This window comes from Haemaphysalis longicornis, unplaced genomic scaffold (genome assembly GCF_048455015.1).
Source record: "Haemaphysalis longicornis isolate Haplotype H1 unplaced genomic scaffold, Haemaphysalis longicornis Haplotype H1 scaffold_8, whole genome shotgun sequence".
NCBI lineage: Eukaryota > Metazoa > Arthropoda > Arachnida > Ixodida > Ixodidae > Haemaphysalis > Haemaphysalis longicornis.
The window spans coordinates 108,440,713-108,461,606 of NW_027526445.1; the positions used below are offsets into that span (position 1 = coordinate 108,440,713).

Below are 20,894 nucleotides of genomic sequence, written 5' to 3' on the forward strand. Positions count from 1 at the left end.
CCGCGGAGGCGTGGTTCTATATGTATTTTCATTTTTCCAGTGAATATCTTTTACTTCTGATCTGCTTACCACATCCCCTGCAATACCCCCTTGCGTGAGGGCCCTTTGGGATATGTTTAATAAAAATAAAATATATAAGAGCATCCACTTAGCTGCAGCAGGATGATTGGTGGGAATCACAAGGCGAAAGAAAAAGGTACACGCAAAGGACTGCCAGAAAGAAGCCCGGAAAAATTCAACAGACAAGGCAAATAATAATTGTGAAAGCAGCAGAATAATCCAATCAGAGAAAAATAGTAGAACAAAAAAAAGTTGAAATTGACACAGCAAGCAAAATGAGCTGCTTTTTGATTCCTTAGCTTGAGAATTATTGCCTGATCGGAGCAGTTTAAGGAGCAGTTTAAGATTGTTCGGAGCAGTTTAAGATTGTTCAAGTCGTGTCTGTGGTAGTAAAAAACTGAATAGCCCATTTGTGCACATGAGGAGGATTTCCTGTAAGAATGTATGCAACTCTTTTACACGAAGAATGCACATTAGGTGTTCTCACATATTTTCCACGTGTGCCTTTCCAGCTACCACGCGGACTTCATGGAGTGCGGCGAAAAGGCCCTGACGAGCAAGTGCAACCTGCCAGCAGCAATGAAATTCTTTAATGCGATTATGGATAAGGTGATTGGCGAGGGTCTAAGCCTGGCTTGCACCAAATACAAGAAAGGGTCGGGTGCTTGCGAAGCTCTCCCGGCGCTCTCCACTGAGAACGACAGCAATGCTCGCGGCAAGGGCTTTATTGGGCCTGTGATCACCATTACTGGAAATCTGGGCTAGGAACATAGCCAAAGGAGGTAGTTAAAGGTTACTTAGCGGGAATATGTTTGTAGCGCCTTCGTTACGCCACAAAGGCGCTTTGCACAATCATGGAAATGACCAACAGAGTTTTGCCCACTGGTACGGCTGAGGCCGTTGCTGCGACCACAGAAATAAAGTTTTTTGTGCAACCGTATCAGCTAGGTTGTGTTCCTGATCATTATATTCTGCATGGTAGTTTGTTTGCACCATGTTGAATAGACGAAACAAAAGCTTCTTACGACATAAAAAGCGCGAACCACGCTTTGGTAGTTGCTAAAGGGACACTGAGGAGATAAGCATTGTGGCCGAAAATTGCAGGCTGAAGTCGGCAGGCGATGCTACGGCCACTCTCTCTGCGTTTCCTAGACTTTATTCAGTAGAAAAATAAATTCAAAAATGGTGTCCTCATTTTTGCATCATCCTTGCCGATTTCATATGACGTGCCTGCGCAACAGCACGGCTCGACTGCCCTCCGACAGAATCAGTCGGTCCGGCGTTTAGTCGGCCAGCGGCGGGCTGGTCGTCGCAATTCGTTCGCTCAGTCCAAAGTGAGCCACCGCAAGTATGTGTCTTGAAGAATACGCCTTAGTTGGTACGTTTGTAGACTATATCAAGCTACAACTACAAGTCGCTCACCCTTCGCTGACTACTATGCTATAGAAAAATCTTAGGGCAACTTAAGGCGGGAGAAGGGTCAGCAAAGTCAGTATAGGTACTAAGGAATTAAAATCAGCAGAAGGTTTTCCCGTACAGCGAAGAACCAGCATTCGGGAATCATCATTTGCGCTTGTTGAATTATGACAGAGGTCAGCAGCACAACCAAGTATCTGCGCGTGGTGTTTCGCGTAAGGAATTCAGTCATCAGACATGAGATAGTTCTGGAATTTGGGTGTCTTCCTGCACCAGCGCTGTTCAAGAAATAGTCATGTAAGCTGGTTGAAAACCTCAGAATAACTTAACATGGACTTGACTATAGTTTTATTGTTAATTTTTTTGAAATACTGCCAGTCTCTTTTGAGACCAGGGCAGGTGGGCATACATGAACAATAACAATAGAACAGTTGGGTATACATGAATAGACATAAATAATACACAATAACAGTAACCGGTGGGTATACATGAATAAACACTTATAATAGCAGTAAGGATACTCGGTACATAACATAACAGTGGTGAATGAATATTCTGAAGTCTGGTAAAGAGGAAGCATGCAGGTTTTGTTTATACAGCCGGGTGTTCGGTGTCGACGGAAAATGGAAGTGGGCGACTCATATTTAAACAAAATTTGGTCGAACATATCTGAGAAGTGTACGTGTCTAAATGTAGCAGTTTATTTGCATCCAAGTAACGAATATCGAGCATGCGGTCAGAACGACTTATATAAAATCAAAAAAAAACAGCAGGAAGAACATGTTACAGAAATCAAACTTAAAGGAGGAATAAACAGTCCAGAGTCGCCGCAAAAGGATATTTTGCAATACGCGATGCATGTATACAAAGGCGTAAGGGGCTGTACATTGTGCAGTGTACTACCGCGTAACGTGAAAAGGAATTGGATGAAAGATTTCCAACCAATTGATGTTTTCCTATTAGCGGCTACTATTCGGGATTTTAGTAACAATTCAGATAATGCATCAGTGTTAGGGACAGACGGGCTTAAGCGGTTCCATTCGCTAATGGCAAGTGGAAAAAAATGAATACTTAAAGTCATCGTTATGGCAGGAATATTCGACTACAGTGCACGGGTGCTTTTGCCTTGTTAGCCGGGTTCTCGAGCGGCGGATGTACTTATATGCGTCGATTTTATGATGATTGTGCAAGAGTTCAAACAGGTACTTTAGTCGCCCTTGCTACGCTTTAAATTTAAGTAAAGAAAGCCCACAATCACTTAACATATTACTAGGTGAGTCCATACGCCTATACTTATTGCATATAAATACGACGGCTTGCCTCTGAACCCTTTCCAGTTTTGTAATGCTGGTAGCAGTATACGGGAACCATATGGTTTTCGCGTATTCTACTACTGTCCTTATGTATGTGGTGTAAGCTAGGAGGTTAGTGTATTTTGGCGCAAGCTGCAAACATATTCGAATATAAAACAGCTTGCGCAAAGCAGAGGATGTTCTGTTTGCGATGTGGGAGTCCCATTTAAGACCACATGTTAGAAAAACCTCTATATATTTGTGTTCATTTACTTTAAACCAATTGCGTGCCAATGATGTAGTAATTGAAATGAATGGGTTCTTTTTTTCTTGTCATGGTCATGCACACTATTTTTTTAGGTTAATGCTCATTTGCCTTTTGTTGCACCAATTGGCTAGCTGACTTGGAGAATGAGTAAGCACGAGATGGTCTCTAAGATTATTGATTTCCTGGTAGATAATACAATTATCAGCGAAAAGTTTTATGTTACATGCAATTTTTGCCGTGATGTCATTAATAAAGATAAGGAAAAGAAGCGGACCAAGCACGGAGCCCTGGGGTGCCCCTGACGTGCAGGTTTGCTCTCTCATGACACGTGTTCGAAGATAACAAATTCAGAAGGGTCATGTAGAAAATCTTCAATCCAACTTGTTAAATTTCCCGTTCCAATTATACTTTTACTTTTGCGATTAGTTTTCTGTGGCACACCGAGTAGAATGCTTTAGAAAAGTCGTGCAGTATGAGGTCTGTTTGTGTGCGGTTGTTGATAGAAATAGCAAAGTCATGCACAACTTCTGTGAGCTGCATTGCTCTTGACAGTCTACTTCTACAGCCTTCTTGGTTAGGTGATAAGTTTTCTTAAGCTACTAGGAACAATGTTAGATGCGTTAGAATGATGTGTTCCAGTAATTTACATGATGCGCTAGTGAGGGAAATGGGCTTGGAGTTAGCAGGGTCTGTGGTGTCGCCTCCTTTAGGTATCGGTGTTATCTTTGCTTTTTTCCAGTCATCGGGAATCTTTGATGATGAAATGTATTTACGGTAAACTAGTCCTAAATACCTGCTACACCATTCTGCACACCACCTGAGAAATTCGTTTGGAATGAAGAACTGGCCGCAATCTATTTTGGGTCAACCTTCACCAAGAGGTTCAGAATTCCCTCATCAGTGATAATAATGGGTCCATTTTACACTGTCAACTGAAGGAATGTCTGGAGTTTTTCTGTTATCTTTTTTGAAGACGGAGTGAAAAAAATTGTTGTAGAGATTAGCTTCAGCTTTTTTTCTTCATGCGAAAAATCGGGGGTGTCAGTTTTTGGGGGGCGCATATGTTTCCAGAATCTACCCGGTTTATTTTTATGAAGGAAGGAAGCGTTTGTTTGATGTAGTATTGCCTGGCTTCTTTTGATTTGGATTTGAAGTTTTCTTTTGCACGTGTCAGGGTAGGCGAGTTGGAAGAGTTTGCGCAATTTTTCTTTAAAGATTTACGTACTTTTTTACTTTTCGTTTTGTATGTATGACTTCGCGTGCAATCCATGGATTGGGTCTCCGTGGTCGTGTCCATCGTAACGGAATAAAGCTATTTATGCAGTGCAAATATTCTTTTTGAATTGAAGCCAGAGTATGTTACCTGTTGGCATTTGTGTCGGACTTGTAAGCCCAGTATGAAATTCTGGGAATTCATGCGCCAGGTGTGTTGGTATGCAACCTACATCCGCTATGTTATAGTCCGCTACTGAGGTTCCAGTAGATTGCATACGAAAGTGATGCTTGATCGTAACGCGGCAAATGGGTATTTTGTCGTCCGAAATCCCCTCTACGACGTCAATCTGGTCTTGTTAGATTTCAAATTGAGGGCTGAATATTGTGAGGTCCAGGATACTTGATGTTCCTTGCACACGAGTGGCTTGATGTATGACCTGGTGATGGTTTAGATTTAGCATGAAAACAATTAGTGCACTTATTCCAGGTGATGTGTAACACATGGTACTCCAATTTATATCTGGGAGGTGAAAGTCACCCATAACGATGATTCGCAATCACGGCCGTGATGTTGAAGGAATTTTTTTTTTTTTTTTTTTTTTTTTTTGCGAGAGTTTGCCTTGCGGCATAACAATTAAATATACAACACATTTGTTATGCACTCGCTGTCGGAAGAGGGCCTTCGATAGACACAGACGGCCACTACTGTCATGCTGTTACAGAATATCATCCAAAAAATTGCCTCAGTATTAGGAACTGTCGGAAAAATAGTGTAGGAAATAGGTCGTCGAATCAGGAATGCCACGCCTCCTCCACGGGATGGCCTATCTTTTCTGATAATTGCCTAGTTTGGTGGCACTATTTCGTGATTGTGGACAGTTGGTGATAGCCAAGATTCAGTTATAGGTACGATGTCTGGTTCGTAAAGCAGCAAAGCATTTTCAAGAGGCTGTAACTTGTTGACGATACTTCGTGCGTTGAGGTTGGGTATTGTTATTTCTTGTTCTGTGAGCGGTATCGGGTTATTGGCCGCGTTCACGCTTCGTCGTTTATTTTGGCTAATGGTAGCCTCTCTCCCTTCGCTCCAGACATAGGCGTGGATATTTATGTACACTTTGTCGAAGATGAATGAAACATTTTCTTTTTTCTCCAGGGTTCGTTTGCGCTGTCCTAAAGCTTTTTTCTTACTTCTCTAATTCTTCGTGAGAAATCTTCCCCGATGGAGTACCTCGTGTCTTTGAGCTTCTTACATTGCTTTAGAAGTGCAGATTTTTGTCGGGAACCCAACATTTGAAAATGAAGGGCCGCGTTTTGTCGGTGGGTGGCGTGCCCAACGATATATTCGTTCATTCTCAACCGGTTGTAACTCAAGCGTGTCCTTTAAAATCCTTTGGTTCACAATTTTTTCGAGTGTTTCGCTTGTTTCATCCTTACCCTCTGGTAGGCCGTAAAGGATTAGGTTTAATCTCCTGCTTCTGTTTTCAAGCTCATCGACCCTCTTTTCCAGTTTTTCTATTTTGTTATGCATATAAGTAACCTCCTTTTGACAACGTGCAAGATGCGTTTCAGGCTTTGATAGAGCATCGAAATTTTTGTCAATGTCCGCCAACCGCTCCTCTTTTATTGCTCTGATGTCGTCATCGATGTTCTTAAGTTGATTAAAAAGTTCGGTTAGATTGGGACCTGGGATTGGTTTCGACATCTCCCGACCACATCAAAAGTAACTCGTACATTGCATGACAGCACTCGACGGCAACAACAAGGCATCACTGTGGCAACACTACATAATAGGCTTTATATTTCCGTTGCTGCCATCACTGCCTTGTGGCAGAGTTGTCTGGGGCGCTAGGTCTATTGTTTTGGAATTGGCAAGTTCGAATCCCCGATAGTGCATGATTGTTTTTGGGCATATTTGTCTGTTGTGGGGCAATCTTCTCTGTCCTTAATTCGGAAAATGTGCGCTATAACGTTAATTGGTCCATGATCGAATCCGCAGTACGCACGGACTGACACCTACACGCTGGCGAGTTTTTGTTGGCGTGGTGGTGCCAAAAGCACCGGCTGCTTGCAGGGACAGTGCACACGCACAGACCCTTGGCCTGGTGTGAACACACCTCTTACGATACAGGCACGAGCCAGACAAGCTCCAAAGGGGGAAAGTGGGGAAGCGCATCGCATTTGTGGAGTTAGCGTTCCCGCGTTGCATGCTCATCCACTGCGTTGCCTCGCCTAGTGATTGTTACGATTCCAAGCTGGGCTGGTAGATTTCTCTAACGCATCGTACAGCCGACAACATATCAGAAACGCGGTACACTGATTGCTGAGGCATGTTCCCATCCAACGATAACGTCGGATGCCCAGCATGTTGTTTCAATAACCTGTAACTGAAACTGGTTCACGTAGTACCTCGTATTGATGTCACTGCGTTAGTTAGTGTGAGCGCAGCAAAACGTGCATTGCATTTTTTGTTCGTTTGGCCTTTACAAAATAAATACCGCCTCATCGACCGGAGAAACCATGAAAAGTGTGTTTACTTGAGCTAGTCTACGCAGTGGAAGCGCAAACGGGAGATATACAATTTTACTTCAGTGTCCCTTTCCACGAGGGAGCCAAGGTTTATTGAGCGATTTTCCGTCAGCACACTGCGTCTGCGCTGATGTGGCCCTACCCCGGGCTTAAGAGGCATCCGTACAAAACGTGTCTTCGACACCAACAGGAAACGGCGATGGTGGTGACCAGAAGCGTGTCCCTGCCTGTAGCTAAAATGGCTAGAATAAATCGTGAAAAAAAAATAACGCAAGCCTGGATAAGTCAAGTTCAAGAGTATAAATATCAGTGAACTATAATGTGTCCTAATTCATATAAATTATCGGAATAACGTGAGATTGTAGGAGAGTTTGGACTAGTCTTTCATTTCCCCGCGCCCGATCACCGGCACTGGCTCGGTGAGGGAAACAATGGATTTCGCGGCGTTCCCAGGTGCTCTCCCCGTATTTGGCTCATAGCACAGGCTCTCAAGTGGTTTAACGGTGCCTCGTCACGCCGTCGTACATCCCTACAACTACAAATCCTTAGTGACGAGAGTGAAGACCACCAGCATGAGCTTGCACACGCGCAGACTTTTATTAAGTGCCAGTTACACTTACTCAAAATTAAAAAATGAAACAGCACGTATGTGCTTAATTCGCTGCAAATGTCGACGAATCACTAATAGTCTTCTAACGCCCCGGCCAAGTGACTGTCGCCCTTTTCAATCCGAGTGGCGTCTAACGACGTTTCTCTCCCGTATCGTTTATACGAAGGTTAATACGCTAGCGGTTTGCTCGAGTCCATTTGAATTTACCGCGTTTCAGTGCTCTAAGCGGAATGCGTCGATTTTAGCGCTGCAGTACGGCGGAGAACCGCCTGATTTGAGGCACCCTACTAACCCTATTTACTTCGCGTGTGTTCGAAGCGAAGTTCGAAAACTGTTTAGGGAAACGTTTAGTTACTTTTGCCGTTTGATTTTTTAAACTCCAGCTAGGGGAACCGCGGGCGACCGCTTTTTTTATTTTTCTGGAGGTGTCTTTCATTAAATCAATCATCCGTGTATTTTAATAAAGAAAACACGAATGTCACTCATGTTTGGATGTCTTGCCACAGATAAGCGTAACATTTTGTTTTGGCTCAACAAAGTTGACAAGTACGAGCATTGCTACCGGAATATGCCATTTTGTTTGGAGGTGGATATATAAAACTTTCCTTCAGCCTTTTCTTCAGCCTTCAGGACCGACACACATATCACCATTTTCGCATTGATGTAGCTGTACAAAGATTATCGTCATGTGGAAACAGAATTCCATACAAACCACATATGAGACCGCAGCAACCTGTGGTTACAGCGGTGCCCAAAAGCAGAAAAAAATATCTGTTTCCAAATAGTCGGATACTTCAACACACATTCAACAAATGTCAGCTGTGGTGAAACTAGCAACTGCAAAATCAATCCACAGTTATTGCACAGGTTTTGAAAAAAAAAGTCCCGAAATGAGCGGAGACCCAATACGGTAGTATAGATATGCCCAAGATTTTGTTCCTGACCCCTATGAGCCACGTGGACCATCGTAACGGAACAGGCTTCTTGTCCTAGAACTGTCAACTCGTACTCTACTACAGATAAGTATCGACCGTACACACAATAGCACTGAGAACATTTCCAGTTCCGGTAGCTCCTGAAGGCACAGAACACACCATTTCTTTCAATACGAATGAACACATGCAATGAGTCTTTGGTAATAAATTGAGTGGAATGTAAAAACATTCATTCCTACTGTAAATTGTTTTTGCTGCTTGCGTATTGGAAAAGTATGAGCATTTTTAAAACTGTTAAAAATTTTCATATAAATTTTCTTAGTGCCTAATCGGTGCCAAACAATGCAGACGCACGCATGTTCTTAAAATTGGGTTCTAATATGTCTTGCTATAACTTTTAGATAGTTTTTTTTTAGAAAATTTTTTGCACACCAGCATATGCTTTGTAAAAAAGTTGTATATTATAAAACGTAATTCGACGGTCATTAGGACAAATTAGGAATCGCGCTTTAGATAAATAACAAATAAAGGATCAAGCAGACACACTGTCAATCGTGCATGCGATTATAACTTATTGTGCGCCCATACACAAATAGTCCAGTTTTAACTAATACACCAACGACACTAACGACCGTATTCCGAGTCCCTATCGGCGGTATCGGCGGTACGGATTAGTCGTCTGCTTTAGCGAAGGTTGTTTTGGGCGTGTTTTGGCGCAGCTTCGCTTTCATTGCGCGCGTCCTGAGCATGGCGGAATTAAGTGGTTGTACAGTAAAGATAGGTTAAAGATTGGCTTGCAGGGCGGAAAACAAATTGTAGAGACCACATACAGAGATCTGGCCGCTAGAAAGTCGCTGCCTTTTGCGTAATGCTCGCTACAAACGCGACACCGTCTTCTGAATTGGTTAATACCAACTCGGTTGTGTTTTAAGAGGTATTACAGAAGGCGAACGGCGCAACTGTTTCTGATGAATAGCGATTATAAATGTTGCCTCAGCTTCCCCGCAGTTCTGGAACTATATAAACTAATTAGTTTTATTCGGCATAAATTTGAATCACTACGCTCACATGCCAGATTGTTTCGGAGTCTGCACTTGTGTCGCGCGGTGCTGTAGCCACGAGCTAGCACATCACGATGGCTCGTTTCTGCTGTCTCACTCTTCGAAAGACGCTCCTCTTCGTTTTCTTTCTGCCGACGCACGATGGCGCTACAGGTGCAGCGTCCACCCCCTAGCCTGGCCGTGGGAGACGCAGCTGTATTCGGGACTCAGCCCCCACGTATTCCAGGTAAAGGCTGGCAGAATCTCTGGTTTTACTCTTTGTAGAGCCACGTCTGTGAATTCAAGTGACGTCTCATGAGCAGTTGTTGCGGGTGTCGTTTAAAGCTTTGCTTTCCAATCACGTTCGCATCATGGATTTGAGCCAATTATTTGTGGAGAACCTGTACCGAATGAAACCACCTACCGAATGAAACCACCTACCACCAAACATGCCGTGTAACCAACAAAACGGAATGAGCGTTTGTTTTACCCTTCTCGTGTCAGTATAAGTGTGCACGCATTAAAAAAATACATTAAGGATATCAGGTATATTCGTGCTTTAACTGTACGTATAGATATGCCGGCAACATAGGAAAAACCGGAAATGGTTACGCTACGTTACTGAAAAACAATTGACAGACGTATACACACCAGCCACAATTCGGTGGCTCGCATTTACAGCTTTATATAAATGACCCTAAATTATCTAAAACATATTGTCCTGTACAACTTGTAGTTTTCCTTTCTGCCACAGTAAGTCCAAGGAAACAAGTCGAAGTGGAGCGTGTTGCGGTAAATATTTTTGCTGACATAGATAACATGCACATGCACGTGCAACTACATAAATGGCTTTTTTTTATCCGCACTCCGAATTCAAGAAGGGCAGTTCGTGCATAATTGTAGCTACCGTTGTTCGCTCTATCACGTCCCTTCAAATGGCTATGTCGAGTAATACAAAAGGGAACAAGAAGTAAAGATGCCTCAAGCGGCTTCCAAGAAAACTTCTTCAAGCAAATCTACGTCTAAAAATATTCGCATGTTAAGTACGCGCTTATCAACATATGAACGAATTAAAAAAAGCATCAAACGACATTTTTTGGAGCCCATCAAACCAACACTCATCGTAGTTTCAAAAGTTTCAGGTAGTGTTTTGCTACGAAGATGTATTTGCAAACACCTGCCACTACAAACTTGAATCTTTGGTCTCTTGGAGGCGTATATCGTGGATTCGCAATATACATACGAACCTTTCACAGCAATTCAGTGCACACAAAGGACATCAAATCACTTCCTGGCACTACAAAGGATGGCACAGTGGACTTTGCATGGGAGACTCTCGCTTCTAGAAACATTCTGAAGTCGCGTCGGTGGTCCTCGCCCCACTCAGCTGTCAACCAACTGGTGGGTTATGCCAGTTATGACCTCACCTGTATTTAAACCTGAAAAAAAAACACGGAAGCTTACACTAATGCGTAAGAATTGAAAATAGCCAATCTTAACCCAATCTTCGAGGGCATCACGACTGTTTAGGTTCATGATTGCAGCCGCTTTCCTTCTTCGCTGCGGTCGCAACGACCTTTATTTCATAAATCGTGCTATAAGAGTCAGCTTTCATAGTTTTTAAGTGATAATCGTTAGATATCACCTTGAACGACCGTAAGATATGACCTGTCTTTCTTGTTCCGAGCCAGAGTTGCCACGATAAATGCGAACGCTGGAGCTTTTTTTTGGCTAATGTTGCAGTACGCGAAGTGGGCGTGCTTGGCTTGCAAACTTGCGCCGACGACAATGGGCGGTCGCCGCAAAGCAGGCACACACCTGCGCTCGGCATTGTTTTAGATGCGGAGCATCTTATGGTCGGGGCTATGTCCCTCCCTCCACCGTGCGGCGTCCACACCCCCACTGCGCATTCCTGGCCGCCCATGTGTCTCAATCGCATGCTATAGTCGCCCATGTGTCTCAATCATAGCAAAAAAAGGCCCGTGAACGAGGTCCGAAAAGGCATCTAAAGTTATGAGTATCAGCAATCCCCGTAACGGCCTACATTTCCACAACAACGCATAACTGGCGGTAGTAGCTTATTTTTAAGTTGTAATAGCGTAATTAAAATTAATGACCAAAACAAAATTTTGAAAACCATAAAATAACAAATGAAAAATAAAAACCCACAAAAACGACCTGACGATTTAAAAATAACTAATCCACGTTAGAGCCCTCCAAACAACCAAGAATAAACAAAAAAGTACGAAAAAGAATGTTCCAAATAGGAATAAAAAATAGCAAAGCGTGCGAACCGCGAAACGCCTTAATTGTGACAGGCATATAATGGCGTAAATACCAGGTTTATTCGTTACAATAGAGTAAACAGAGATAATTGGTGTAATAAAAGTTCGTAAATAAAAAATAAGAATTCGAAGAAACGAAAATTTTCTTAGAACGAGGCGACGAAATCGAAAAAGCAAGACCAATTTTAAAGAAGCACGGAGAAGGGTATTAGCAGCCTTGCTCTGCGCCTTGCATCTGGGGCAACATATTTCATTTGCGACGTAAAGGCAATTAACTGTAATAATGGAATAAATTTGCAGCAATGGCGAAAATAAACAAATAAAAACTTAAAATAAGTAAAATATCCGAACGTGATTGGCTGCCGAGATGCGAATTTGACAATGACACACACACGTTCTCTAGGCAGACGGCATAAGAAAACTACGCAATAATAGACAATTCTCTCAATTTCAACAATTTTTTTAGGGGGTGGGTGGGGGAAGGGGGGTAGGGGGAAGCAGCTAGTGCGCCATTAGGACTGGTACAACGCCGCTAATAATTTCAGTTGTTGGCATCATTTGTCATGTTTCGATTTATGGAACCGCGAATTGTGCCCGTAGGTGTGTTTGTTTATACGACATCAAACACTAGTCTGGAAACATTCTACTCATTCTAGAGACGAGCCCATTTCTCATAACATACTGTGCATGTTCTCAGACATGCAGCCATACACGCCAAACAACAATCTTTTTATGATAAAAACAGAACCAGTTTCTCGTCTCTGAAACGGGCAATTCGGGAGGGGAACAGCTTGAGAGGTGGGCAGGAAAGACATACGAGGCATTCACATTGCATGGACGGAACAGCGCCAACTTTTGGCGACATTTGCAGCAAAGTGTGCAGACGCATTTCCATTTTTTTCTCAAAATACCCTGAATATAGTTACAGTTACAGAGCATTCCCGAAAAACTGGAGAATAAATTTTTTTGCGTTTTTAAGTAACGTGCAGACGAAGGGACAGGAATCACCATGGAAGGGCAGCTATATGGAGTTTCGGTGTAACAATGCGGTATCATCATGCATGTATGCATTCACAACAATTTCAATCTACTGAAACTGGTAAAACTGGTCCCAGAAGGTCACATTATTAACTGCAAAGGAACGACCGGGTATATATGGCGCGAAATCAAACTACACAGCAGACGTTCTTTTTACTTAGGAATGGTTGTCAGAGAAGTTTTACCGTTTTAAATGAAAATGAACCAGCGGTTTTCTTTAATCGTGGTGACGACGAGAGGTGAGATAATGAAAACGAGTACAGTGAGCTTGAGCATAAGCCAGAGATCCATGTCTTCCACAGGAGCAAGAAATAAACGATGAAGTAAAAGAGGACCGCTGTCTCAATATGTGACGCGGGAGTGGTGAGAAAGCGGGAAAACAAAGTGCATTCAGTAAGCCTCTATTGTATTGGTGGGTGAAGGACTGAAACTGTTGGAGAAAAGATTGAGGGGTGAGTGAGGGCATAGGTGAGTCAGTTTATTATACTCGGTTACAACTTAAGAACGGCACCGGAAGTTTCCCTTGAGCCTCATCACCACAACCGGCTGTTCCTCCGCTCGGCGCAAGGAGTGCGTTACTGCGAATATTTCTGGAAGCACAAAATAAAAGAACTGCCCAAAAAAAACGAGTAAACCTAATGTTCTTGAAATGTTAAAATTTCAATGTGAGATACATTACCACAACTACCGTGTATTAAAACGTAGATATATCATAAAAAAGTGCCATTACCAGTCAAAACCCAGTGCAAAAATGACAAAACAGAACCTTAATAAGAAAGAAATAACAAAGTTCAGTTTACTTTTTATGGCGTACGTGTTGTATTTTACACACGTTAGCATTATTCACTAGCTTTGAAATTACGAAGTATTTGCGTATAGTCACCATTTTGCTTCGCGCATTCTATTTTCGTCCCCACATTTTCCACCACCTCATTCTCCAACACGGACGTCTCGTGCGAGGTCAGGTTTTAGACGGAGCATGACTACGCAGTTCTACCTGCACCCTCATTTGTTACTGTTTCTTTGACTCCAGATTCTTCGTGGCGTTTGCGGTCTGGGGCGAGTTCGCCTCCCCCAAAGAGCCCATCAACGCCGAAGCATCTCTAGAGGAAGAACTGCAGCGGCATTGTTCTTTGTCGGCACGTTTAGCAGACAGTTTTGAACGCCTACATGAAGCTGGGAGAGGAGCACGCGCACGTTGGCGTGAAAGAAACTTGCCGCACGACAGGTCAGTACACCGGTGTCAGCTTCCCGAAGATATTGGACATCAAATACAAACCGAAGGCGGCGGGCGGCAAGATGACAACACCTTCGCGGAAAAGCCCGGAAGCGAGAACCGCAGACGCCGCACTGCGATGTATGACGGCTTCACTTTGGGCGCAATGAGAAATATTGTGCACGATTTCTTCCGGCGCAACGAGCCTCCTATTGCACAGAAGATTGCGGAAGAATTTCGGATGAGTGTGCATGTCCCCAGCTTTCGAACGTGGACCATCCGCCGCCTTCTTAGTGACATCGGCTTCGTCTTCGAGAAACACGGACGAAACTCGATGATGATCGAGCATCAGGACGTGCTCATTTGCGGCAGAGGTACCTTCGTCAAATAGCTGAGTACAGGCAGCAGCACTGCGAGGTGTTGTGCACAGACGAAACTTGAGTAAACGCTGGCCAAACTGTCACGAAGGCTTGGAGGGACGAGAAAGTGAAAACCCCTGAGGACACTTTCCAGCGTGGTGTGACAACTGGGCTCAAACAGCCATCCGGAAGAGAAGTGCGGCTGATAGTCACCCAAATCAGCAACGAAGACGGCTTTGTTGACGGCTGTCTGCCCTTCTTCAAAGGAACGACGTCGGGACACTATCACAACGAAATGGATGGCGAGCATTTCGAGGCTTGGTTTGGCTCTGTTCTCACTAAGCTTCCCCAGGGTAGTGTTGTCATGGACAACGGGTCCTACCACTGCAGGCGCCTGGAGACTGTCCCGACCATATCCTCACGCAAGGCTGACATACTAGCCTGGCTGACATCAAAAGGTATCCCGTGTGATGCAACGATGACAACGAAGCAGCTTCTTGAACTGGGGGCGCCGGTGAAAGACCAGTTTGTGAAGTTCAGAGTTGATGTCACGGCAGAAAAGGCTGCTGGGTGCGTCGTTCTGTGGTTGCCACCATACCACTGCGAGTTTAACCCCATCGAGCTGATCTGGGCGCAGATGAAAGGTGAAGTTGCTAGGCTGAACACTGACTTCAAGATTGACAATGTGCGGAAGCTCCTCATCACAGCAGCTGAGAATGTTTCTCAAAAACAAGTTGACCAAGGCTGTTGAGCACGTCATTGGCATTGAGGACAAGTTCCGAGAGGCGCGTCGCTTCAGCGACCATGTGGAGCCAATCATCATCAGCCTCCGAGAGGAAGACGACGACAGCTGTGGGAGTTCAGATTACGACCTCTCCGGCATTGAGCAAATGGAGTGACTCTTACAATGCTGTAGTCCTCAGCTCCGAACTCCAAATGGCTCTTTTAAGAGCCCACCAAATGTTGAAAAGCGGTTTGCCTTACAGCGAGCTTGCCACCTGTTTATCTTCCCACTATGTTTGCTTTAGGCAGACAGAATTCATATTTTTTTCTGGAACAATACCAAGGTTGTTTACATGGCTGGTCAACAATGTAGGGCTGAGCAACATGAAATATAAAACTAATGTGGATGGTTACACAATCTTGCATTATTGAAAAGACAATCATATTATATTGAGGTGACCCTCTGTAACTTAATGCTCGGCTTCCTCCCGCCTAACTATCTTTGTAGCCTTACTCTCAATTCTTGCCTTAAAATATTTTAATGCGGCCACATCAGCAGTTCTAGTTGTAAGGTTTCCAATGGTATTGTTAACCTATTCAACGAGTTGAGGTTTTTGAACAGCGTCAGGATTCGTTATCCGGCGATTGCTGGTCTTTCTTTCCACACGAGCCAAGCTGATTAATATGGAGAAAGACACTAGTCCTTGGCCAGAAAAGACGTGCGACACCGTATCTAACCACCCGCTCCAAGAAGTCCCTGGTAATGCAGAAGCGGTCCAGGTGAGCTTGAAACGTGCCATGCCGCCGTGTGTTGCCGGGCGGCACCCCACTGACGTCTTGGGTCCACATGGATTCTATCACTGTCCCATAAAACGAACATTAACGTACAAGTTACTGGGGGCATACTGGGGGCACGCCACCGGACCGAGCGTGGTCATGACGCCGTTTTTGCTTGTGCAGGCTCTGCTGCTATCGTCCGCCGCTTCGGCTGCGTATCTCGGAGGCGCCTCCATCTACCCCTGCCCCGGTTCAACGCTAGCGGAAGACTATGTGGACATCTCCTGCCAGCCCGCCTCAGATCCAGAAAACGAAAACAACTCGCCCTCAAGCCCACCACTTCTAGCCCTCTCCCTGCTTTCCGCCTGGCCACGGAGAGCTACTTCCTGCGCGGGACACTCCCTGCCGCTATTTAAGCAGCCCCCCTCCCGGACCCACTTGGGGCACGCCACCGGACCGAGCGTGGTCATGACGCCGTTTTTGCTTGTGCAGGTTAGTTACCTACCTTGTGCAAGATGTGTATGTTCTAGCGACCGAATGTTAATCGCGGTGTCGTGCCCCACCGACACATTTTATGCCACTCGAAAACTGCTTTACCAATCTCTCAGTTCATTCTGTGTCAATGCTCACCTTACTCTTCTTTTACTTGCCCTTTCTGGGGATGTTGAACTGAACCCTGGCCCCGACAATGCAACTCCGACTAATGTGACCCTTGAGTTTATTGCAAGCACCCTATCACGCCTTGAAATTTCGCAAAACACTGTTTTGTCTGAGCTAGCCATAATTCGTGCCGCTCAGTCCTCAATTGAAAACAAGGTTGGTCGCCTATTCACCCGCGTTGTCGAACTTGAAAAAATAGTCGAAGCTATTAAACCACGTCCCCCGATATCTGACCCGAGTAGCAAACCTGAAATAATTAGACTCTCTTCACAATTAAATAACCTCGCGCAAAAATGCGACGACTCGGAAAATCGCCTTCGCAGGGATAACCTACTCTTTTTCGGTATTGAAGATGTACGCGACAAAACTTGGGAAATATCGGAATCGCGGGTTATTTCTCTCTGTGCACAGAAACTTGACATTCCTATTAAAAAAGAGGACATCGAACGAGCACACAGGCTCGGGCGTTTTCAGGATGGTAAGAACCGCCCAATCATTGTTAAGCTTGCGCGGTTTAAAGTTAAAGGTAGTATTCTGTCAGCCAGGGCAAAACTTAAAGGTTCACAAATTTCTATCCGTGAGGATTTTTCATCGGGCGTTCGGCTTGCAAGGAAAAAGTTGTACGCGTATGCAAAACAAAGCGATTTCTCCAGTTTTAAGATGAGATTTGATAAGCTACAGATGAACGGAAAGCAGTTTTGTTACGATGCGCAATCAGATTCAGTCTTGGAAGTTAAATCCTAGCCATCACAGCAGGCCTGCCCGACCCAACTTTCCCTTCCCCAGCAGCCGCTATTAACCCCAATTCATGCATCACCCAAACACACATTATCAGTCATTATGGCTAACGTTCGCAGCTACATGCCGAAAAAAGACACCGTGGTATCCATTCTCGATGACAACAACACAGACATGGCCATCTTCACTGAGTCTTGGTTATATTCTGACATCAACGAAACTGAGCTACTGCAAGCCAACTCCCCCTACACTGCTTTCCGACGCGACAGGAATGGACGAAAGGGTGGTGGTGTCCTTGTATTCACTAAAAGCAACATTCCTTCCTACCAGCTCCCCAACAACTGTGCCCACGAAATCCTTTGTGTGCACTTTTCCGTGCCGTCTCGCACATACGTACTGATATCTTGTTATCGCCCGCCAGATTCCGACTCTTCCTTCACCAATGAACTTCACTCCGTCCTCTTATATATAACCTCTAAATTTCCCCGTGCCAGCTACATTCTTTGTGGGGATTTCAACTTTCCGGAAATAAACTGGGTCAATCTAACAGCATCATCGCGCCAGTCAAAAGACTTCCTTGACCTAGCACTAAACTTCAACCTTACGCAAACCGTAAATTTTCCAACCCGTGGCACAAACACTCTTGACCTGGTTTTGACTTCTCACCCCGAAAACATTGTGTCTTTATCTCCCGTAGACGGGCTGAGTGATCACAGTATTGTTCTATTTAATTTGAATATTTCCGCTCCAATTAGACAGCGTTCAATAAAATTAATTCGAGACTACAGTAAAGCTGACACTTCTAGAATTAACAGTGAACTTAACACCTTCTTTGAATATCTAAAAGAAACTGCTTATACAAGGTCTGTAGACGAAAACTGGCGTTTGTACAAGCAAAAACTACTCAGCCTAATTAGTAATTACGTACCCCTCGTTTGCATCCGTGGTGAAATGGGAAGGCCCTGGTACACAAATCTGTTAAAAAAACTAGCCCAAAAGAAAAAGCGCCTCTTCAAAGTGGCAAAAAAATCTGGTACTGCCCCGAAATGGAAGAACTACTTCAACTGCTTGCGAGAGTACAACCGCCTCTTGAAGCGCTCAAAGAAAAAATTCTTTCACCAGGACCTTCTTGATATCCTCCATGGTAATCCCAAAAAATTCTGGAAAATACTCACTCCCAACAGACATCAGTCGCATAACATCACCTTAACCAATCCTGATGGGTCACACGTCCCAGTCGCAAAACGCTCTGACGTCCTAAATTCCTATTTTTCTTCCGTTTTTACGTGTGAACCTTCGACCAACATTCCTGCCTTACCAAGATTGGACTTCACTGACATGCCTGCCATTGAAGTGACTGTTGAAGGTATCATGAACCTAATAAAAAAGCTTAAAATTTCTAGCTCCCCCGGACCTGACAACATACCAGTGAAAATACTAAAAGCTACCGACGTCATCTCCAGCCAGATCTTACAAATAATTTTTACCCAGTCCATACGCGAGGGTACTCTGCCGAAAGACTGGAAAATAAACAAAGTAGCCCCTGTTTTCAAGTCCGGCAAGCGCTCCGACCCAACTAATTATCGCCCGATCTCACTTACATGTATTGCCTGTAAACTTTTGGAACATATCATATATTCGCACATAGCTAACCACTTCGAAAGAAATTCTTTTTTCTTCAGCAATCAGCATGGCTTCCGTCCAGGCCTGTCATGTGAAACTCAACTTTTTGAATTCACCACAGACCTTCACCTAAACTTAGATTCTTCATTCCAGACAGACGTCATTTACTTAGATTTTTCAAAGGCCTTTGACTGCGTACCTCATAAACGACTAGTGTCCAAACTTTCGTGTCTTCATCTCGACCCGCTAATCCTATCATGGATCACCTGTTTCCTAACAGATCGCGTTCAGTTCACTTGTGTTGGAGATCGCTGCTCAGAAACTACCAAAGTAATATCCGGGGTTCCTCAGGGATCAGTACTCGGTCCACTTCTTTTCCTTATATTTATAAACGACCTCCCAACTGGCATTTCATCTCCAATCCGTCTTTTTGCCGATGATTGTGTAATTTACCGCCGTGTCACAACCACCGACGACCAATCCGTCCTCCAAAAGGACTTAACCTGCCAAATGGTGCTCACGCTGGATGATGAGTCTAAATGTTAGTAAATGTAAGTTCATGCATGTGACCCGGAAGCGCTCCATAACTACATTCCCATACTGCTTAGGCACAGTTAATCTATCTGAGGTCCATAGCTACCGCTACCTTCGCGTTACCATCACTAACAAACTAAACTGGTCTAACCACATTCTAAAACAAACAGCCGATGCCTCGAAGTCCCTGAACTACCTTAGAAGATCGTTATACCTGTCCCCTCCATCGATCCGTAAAATAGCATATGAGACTTTCATCCGCACCAAACTGGAATATGCCTCCTCCATTTGGAACCCGCACCAAACGTACCTGGCTGATATACTAGAAGCTGTCCAAAACCGCGCTACCCGTTTCATCTCATCCAAATATGGCCACACTACCAGTGTCACCCACTTAAAAGCATCTGTCGGACTGCCACTCTTAGCATCAAGACGTAAAATCTCACTACTCTGCCTATTCCATAAATTGTATTATAACTTCCCTGACCTTCGTTCTACGCTTTTATTTCCACCCGTGCGCTCATCACATCGCCTCTTCAATTCTATGAGCATTCATAGACTTCACGGTTCTACCAACGCTTTCAACAAATCTTTCCTTCCCGTAGCAATAGAACAATGGAACTCCCTACCAGAATCTGTCGTTGCCGAGCATAACCCTTCGAAATTCCGTGAGGTACTAAGCTCCTATATCCTTAATTAACCTACAATATTCTGTTTCTCGTTCTTTTTCTACGCGTAATTTTAGCGTCATTTCCAACTGCTTTTTCCTCTGGTTGCTTCTTTTCATGTCTGAAAAATATAATTACTCCCCCTGCGTCCCGATGACGGCAAGGCTCCTTCTTCAGAGGTGACACGGCTTACATTGCAACGACGCCTTGCAACCCTTCGCCGCTGCCGGCCTTCCACGAACCCCGCCCTGCGGAACTCAGCTCGTGTGTTTACACAGACTGGGGAGTCCCTTGCGAGCCATTGCGGCTCCGTGGGGTTCGCTGTAAAGGCACTTCCTCCAGTTCGCCCCTTTTTCGAAGATGGCAGTTCCGGCAAGGTCAGCTTTTTGGTCTGCCGCCCCGCATTGTTCGGAGACGGGGGCTGCGTTCCTTGACCTGTCTGCGGTCGTCGTTCTTGCCCTGCCTTGTCCTCCCGGGAATATTTTGGAGTACTGAGCGCAAAGAGTGGGGAACTCTACTCCGAGTGCTTCGCCCATTGTTGCATGGTCCTTGGGGCAAGGGGATTAGCCAGCCCACTGACGCCAAAAGCTTGTGACCGTGTGAGAGTACTCAGGCCGGCAGGCCGGCGCCCTTCTGGCTGCTCGTTCATAGGGCATTGGCACGCGTTTCAAATGCCATACGGTTGACGCCCTCAGTCAGTTCATTGCTCTTTCTAGCTTTTTTTTTTTGGCGGACTAAGGAAACTTTGACTTCTTGAAATTGGTCACCTCTCTCCCTCCCCCTTCTCTCTTTTCATTTCTTTTTTCATGCCTGTTCGTCTTCCCTTTCTTTACACGAATGTATGTCGGAATTGTTTATGTTTTATTGTCTTAATTCTTGCTATGTGTGTGCTATTGTTTTGCCCCCCCCCC

The 20,894-nt window shown here is 44.6% G+C and overlaps 1 protein-coding gene across 1 annotated transcript in view; it reads left to right on the top strand.

The window, feature by feature from the left end:
- The window catches only part of LOC144148774 (uncharacterized), a 43,132-nt gene extending 42,132 nt beyond the window's left edge, over positions 1 to 1,000 (top strand). The window contains exon 5 of the mRNA XM_077680286.1: positions 573 to 1,000. Coding sequence (XP_077536412.1) covers positions 573 to 825 — 253 coding nt within the window. The 3' untranslated portion in view covers positions 826 to 1,000. The remainder of the gene's footprint in view (positions 1 to 572) is intronic.
- Positions 1,001 to 20,894: the final 19,894 nt, after the last annotated feature.